Genomic DNA, 6157 nt, shown 5'->3' on the forward strand with positions numbered 1-6157 from the left:
CATTGCTGCCTCTTCTCCCCGCAGGGCGAATGCTCTCGGAAGTGCTACTATATTTTCATCGTGGAGACCGTCTGCGTGGCCTGGTTCTCCCTGGAGTTCTGCCTGCGGTTCGTCCAGGCCCAAGACAAGTGTCAGTTCTTCCAGGGGCCCCTGAACATCATCGACATCCTGGCCATCTCCCCATACTACGTGTCGCTGGCGGTGTCTGAGGAGCCCCCGGAGGACGGCGACAGGCCGAGCGGGAGCTCCTACCTGGAGAAGGTGGGGCTGGTCCTGCGTGTGCTGCGGGCGCTGCGCATCCTCTACGTGATGCGCCTGGCTCGCCACTCGCTGGGGCTGCGGACGCTGGGGCTCACCGTGCGCCGCTGCACACGTGAGTTCGGCCTGCTCCTTCTCTTCCTGGCCGTGGCCGTCACCCTCTTCTCCCCTTTGGTCTACGTGGCCGAGAAGGAGTCTGGGCGGGTGCTGGAGTTCACCAGCATCCCCGCCTCCTATTGGTGGGCCATCATCTCCATGACAACGGTGGGCTACGGGGACATGGTGCCCCGCAGCGTGCCAGGCCAGATGGTGGCCCTCAGCAGCATCCTGAGCGGGATCCTCATCATGGCCTTCCCGGCCACGTCGATCTTCCACACCTTCTCCCACTCCTACCTGGAGCTCAAGAAGGAGCAGGAGCAGCTTCAGGCCCACCTCCGCCACCTCCAAAACACAGGTCTGGCCAGCGAATGTGAACTCCTGGAGCCTCAAGTGGCCAGTGAACACGAGCTCATGAATGACGTCAACGACCTAATCCTGGAGGGCTCGGCCTTGCCTATCATGCACATATAACTTAGCAGCCCCCGTGACTACATGGTAACCTCAACCCATCACCCTGCCTGAAACACACTCAAGGGTACCCCACATAGACCACCTAGTGGTGTTTCTAGAGCCCGGGGAGGACTCCCAAAGCTGGAGGGGCATAAGGCCACAGAGGCTGTGTGTCTGTGATCCTTGTCCCTCGGGGCCCCGATGTCCCAGGCTGACTGTGTCCAGGCTGCTTGCCTTTTCCTCTCTCGGCCCATCTACTGAGCACGTCCAATCTTGCTAGAGTAGCTCAGTCTCCTTTCATTCTCTTTTCCTTCCCAGCAGAGGTTCTAACATCCCAGGCTGGGTTCTGGATGCCCATAGAACTGGTAACCATTGGTATTTGCATAGTGAGCCTACGGAATTTCATGATTTCCCTAAGACCCTCTTTCCTAGGCCATGCCACCACTGGAAATCAAAGGTGCAGTCACTGCAAACCCCTCTAATCAGATCTCCCCACTCAACCTTTCCACGCGTTCCGGAGAGAGCAATATGTTCTCCTTCCACTCACCATCACCAGTGGTATTTCCCTAAAGCTGCTGCCTCCTGCCAGCTCTGAACACTTGTAGCTAAGAAGGCAGAATCAGCCTTTTTGCAATAAATCCCATTTGAGGCTGATGCCCGCAAGCCTGCCATCCCTTACCTGGAGCTCAAGAAGGAGCAGGCAACCCCAGGCATGCCTGGGATCTGGGACGTGGGACCTGGGACCTGGGCAGAAACTCCACCTGCCAGCACAGCCAGGCCCTCCTTGGCCACCTGGACTCTTGGTGTGGTGTTCTCCAGTTATCCAGTCCTTAGCCTTGACAAACTATTTTGGGGTCCACGTTGTCCCTTGAGAGGATTGTTCCCGCTGCTGGTTCCTCCCACACTGCAGGGGACCTTGGCTTTTCATCCACAGCTGAGCCCCCATGGACTCAGTGTAGCTTTGGCACAGAAACAAGGGGAATTGTAGTCACTGCCACTTGCTGGCTTCCCAGACTACTCTTCTCCAGGGGAGGATAGACATTCTTAGCTCACATTTCAATGTATTTATTTGTCCATTCATCTGTGAACAGTCTGTCCTTTGCATCCAGGGGAGGAGGCAGATGGAGGTCTGAGTCACTGGAGATAAAGCAGCATATTCTGAGAGCAGGCAGGAAGGAGCAATGACTTCCAAGCAGTGGGCTCCCAAAGGCCTCACAGAGACATGGGCAGGGCTGGAGAGTAGAGGTGTATTTTGGGAGATGAAGCTGAACAGGTGGGTTGGGATGAGAAAGCGTGGGCCTTGAATGCTTTATGGAGGGTAGAGTGATGTGCACAGGCTGTGGGTTAGGGAGATGATGAGGCTGGATTGGGCGTGAGAAGCCCAGTTTGGGATGAGGAGCCATTGACCCATTCGGGCAAGACAGCCCTCCCTCCTTCACGAGTTTAATCCTACAAGATTCTGTCAAATCCTGGCTTCTCCTAGCAGGACACACCTTGGAGACATCCTGATGGCACTTCCCCAGAGTGGCATGGCCTGCACAGGGGTTTGCTGTTGGCTGCAGGACTCCTGAAGAAAGTGCACAAGATCCAAACGGGTGACAGCGAAGTGGTTTGGGCCCTGCCACTCTGATGTCGTGTACGTATGAGAGTGGTCAGCATTTTACCACTGGTAACAATTTCCTTGCTGTTCATTCATTCTGCTAGTTTTTTGCAATTTCCTGCTGTGTGCCAGGCATAGTCCTCGGCTGATGGCAATGCCAGACAGCAGCGTGGCAGAGGGCTCTGACCCAGGAAGCACCCTGCACTAGCATCTAGTGTCCAGGGAGCCTTGGCCTCCTGTGGAGCCCGCCTTTCCTTGGAGTCCTCCAGGTGTCCCCCCAGCTGATACAGGCACATGTCCCCATACTTTTAGACCCCAATCTTTCCCAAGTTGACGTGTCACCAGGTGACATAGTGGTCCAGTGGCCATGACACAAGGAAATCCCCTGCAGCCTATAAAATCCCCAGCCTGGATGGCCACTCCACTCCACAAAGTGACAGGCAGATTCCCATAAGCGTTGGGTAGAAATTCCATGTCACAGGCACCTTGGACAGTAGCCATAGAAGTGTTTCTGTTCCAGACTAACATTTTATTTATCATTTATTTATGTATTTACTGACAGAGTCTCACGCTGTCCACCAGGCTGGAGTGCAGTGGCTTGATCTCAGCTCACTGCAACCTCTGCCTCCCGGGTTCAAGCAATTCTCCTGCCTCAGCATCCCAAATAGCTGGGATTACAGGCACCCACCACCACTCCCAGCTAATTTGATATTTTTAGTAGAGACAAGTTTTCACCATGTGGCCGGGCTGGTCTTGAACTCCTGATGTCAAGTGATCCGCCTGCCTCGGCCTCCCAAAGTGTTGGAATTACAGGCACAAGCCACCGCGCCCCAGCCCAGACTAACCTTTTTTTTTTTTTTTTTTTTTTTTTTTTGAGACAGAGTCTCGCTCTGTCGCCCAGGCTGGAGTACAGTGGCTCAATCTCGGCTCACTGAAAGCTCCGCCTCCCAGGTTCACGCCATTCTCCTGCCTCAGCCTCCTGAGTAGCTGGGAGTACAGGCGCCACCACCAAGCCCAGCTAATTTTTTGTATTTTTAGTAGAGACGGAGTTTCACCGTGTTAGCCAGAATGGTCTCCGTCTCCTGACCTCGTGACCCGCCGCCTCAGCCTCCCAAAGTGCTGGGATTACAGGCATGAGACACCTCGCCCAACCCTGACTAACATTTTAATAACTACTCTTAGGCAAAACAGTAAAAGGACAAAGTCTCCCACTTACTCTCTTTCTGGGGGCTAGCTGGCTTGGGCGCTGGCTGAAACCCAGTGTCTTCACTCCCTGTGTGACCTGGGGCAGGCCCCTTCCCCCTCAGTCAGCTGCAGGCAGATATTGGACTAGATCTGTGGTTTTCTGACCTGGGTTCCACAAAGCAAGCTCAGGGACTGTTCTGTGGATGAAGACCAGCAGCAAAGCAGGCAGAGCTCTGCTTCCTGGGGCAAAACATTTGCAATTAATGACGCTGAAAAGAACATGCGAATCCCCAATCTCCTCTCCTTCCAGTCAGTGTCCAGCCCAGCCCTTTGAACTGGGTGGTAAGCTCATTCTGGAACCAGAGACAAAGCCTAAACAGCCGCTGGAAGGTCCGGGACCCAGATCAGCCCCCACATCTGCCCTGCCTTCTCATTGAACACATTTTTTGAGCTGCATGCCTGGTGCAAAACTTCTTAATGACAGCTCTGCCCATCCCTGTAACTGGCTTCTACCCAGGCATGTCCCTTCTCTGGTTCACCTACCAGGCCTCTTCACCAAAGTGTGCCAGCACTAAAAGAAACATTTAAAATCAAAATTAGGTGAAGCACCACCACCATTATGAGATTCTATAGTGTCTTAATGTTCACCCAGTTGAGATTCTCTGCTAAATTAGACATGGAAAATTGGAATTGATTGCTCGCATGTGGGGCTTAATTAAACGTTCTATTTTTTCTCCCTGGCAATGTCCCAGGAGATGGGTCTAAATTGTTTTAGTCTAGCCTTGACAAACCGCCTTTCCTTCCTGCTGATTGAATGGGGTGGAAGTGACAAGCAAGTTACCAGGCAGTTTCTTCACCCCTGTTGGCTGAAAGGTCCCTTATGTTACCCAGAAGCGCTTGTTTTCTCTGAGGCCAGTGGGCATGACTGTAGCCAAAGGTGGACATCTTCCAGCTGAAGGCAAAGAGAAAACAGACCTTACGGCAAGCCATTTTCATGTTGTGTTGTTCATGTGGTTGCCAGAGGTAACTGGGAAACTTTGACTCAGTGTGTCCTAGCCAGACAGAGTTGAGCCCAAGAAGTGAGCTGGGGAAGGATGAGTTAATTCTTCAATGGCATGAAAGGGATGCAAGACTATATTGGGGACCCATTGACTCTATTTTGATGGCTTTAGGACTTTAGAATATGGTAACTGGAAGTCCCGTTGGAAGACAGTCAATCTGAGCAGGGAGTTTCCACGAGGGACCTGTGCACCTCTGCAGATGATGTGCATTTCACAGTGCAAAGTGTCCAGTGATTCCATCGGATTCTCAAGGGAATCAATGACCGCTCCAGGAGGATAACAAATTCTTAAGTAAATCAACTCCATCATTTTAAAATGGAGATATTAAGCCTGGCGCAGTGGCTCATGCCTGTAATCGCAACACTGTGGGAGGCCAAGGGGGACAGATCACTTGAGCCAAGGAGTACAAGACCAGCCTGGGCAACATGGCAAAACCAAATCTCCACAAAAAAATACAAACATTAGCAGGGTGTGGTGGCGCATGCCTGTAGTCCCAGCTACTCAGGAGGCTGAGGTGGGAGGATTACCTGAGCCTGGGAGGTCGAGGGTGCAGTGAGTTATGATGGCACCACTGCACTCCAGCCTGGGCGATGGAGTGAGACCCTGTCTCAAAAAAAAAAAAAAAAGGCCGGGCGCGGTGGCTCACGCTTGTAATCCCAGCACTTTGGGAGGCCGAGGCGGGCGGATCACGAGGTCCGGAGATCGAGACTACAGTGAAACCCCGTCTCTACTAAAAATACAAAAAATTAGCCAGGCGTGGTGGCGGGCGCCTGTAGTCCCAGCTACTCGGAGAGGCTGAGGCAGGAGAATGGCGTGAACCTAGGAGGCGGAGGTTGCAGTGAGCCGAGATTGTGCCACTGCACTCCAGCCTGGGCGACACAGCGAGACTCCGTCTCAAAAAAAAAAAAAAAAAAGATGGAGAGATTAAGGCTCAGAGAGGGAGGGCCACCAACCCAGGGCCACGCAGCCAGTTCATCTAGTTAGATCCAAGTATCCCAATTTCCAGCAGAACACTCTGTCATGCTGCTGCTCTTAGGCTCATCTAAAACAGCGCCCAAGCCCTCAAAGAAAAGATTCAAGATGAGATTGTAACAACACTTTGCCATGTTGTCCTGAGCAGACGTCTTGGTGTGTCCCAGGTACTTTGTGTAACACAAAGTTACACAAATCAATTCCACCAGACTTTCATTTTCTCATTTATCCCAGGGAAAGTTTAGATGAGAGGATTAAAGTCCTTCCCAGCTTGGACAGTCTATGACTCTGGGAAGTAGGGCTCATTGCCACAGTTGATACTATGGAGAGGGGCAGATAAGAACGCGGAGAGAGGTGAGAAAGAAAAACAGACTCTGTCCCTTGACTATCCACAAAATTGCTCCCTTGGCCAAAATTGGCAACTAGTTCAAATTTGAATGTAAGTTCACTAAGATCTCTTTCCACCACCCGCCCACCGCATCAGGGCGCCTCTCCCACCATGAGGCCTCATTCTGGAAGCGCCTGCCTTCCT

General features: G+C 52.5%; 1 protein-coding gene across 2 annotated transcripts in view; it reads left to right on the top strand.

The window, feature by feature from the left end:
* The window catches only part of KCNG4 (potassium voltage-gated channel modifier subfamily G member 4), a 21584-nt gene extending 17238 nt beyond the window's left edge, over positions 1-4346 (top strand). Inside the window, exon 3 of one of the 2 annotated variants that reach the window (XM_032155882.2) lies at positions 25-4346. In XM_032155882.2, the coding sequence (XP_032011773.2) occupies positions 25-828 (804 nt within the window). In that variant the 3' untranslated portion in view covers positions 829-4346. The remainder of the gene's footprint in view (positions 1-24) is intronic. The other variant, XM_058440437.1, reaches the window with a different exon arrangement.
* The last annotated feature ends 1811 nt before the right edge of the window (positions 4347-6157 follow it).

The sequence above is a fragment of the Hylobates moloch genome, unplaced genomic scaffold, assembly GCF_009828535.3.
Source record: "Hylobates moloch isolate HMO894 unplaced genomic scaffold, HMol_V3 SCAFFOLD_6, whole genome shotgun sequence".
Lineage (NCBI taxonomy): Eukaryota > Metazoa > Chordata > Mammalia > Primates > Hylobatidae > Hylobates > Hylobates moloch.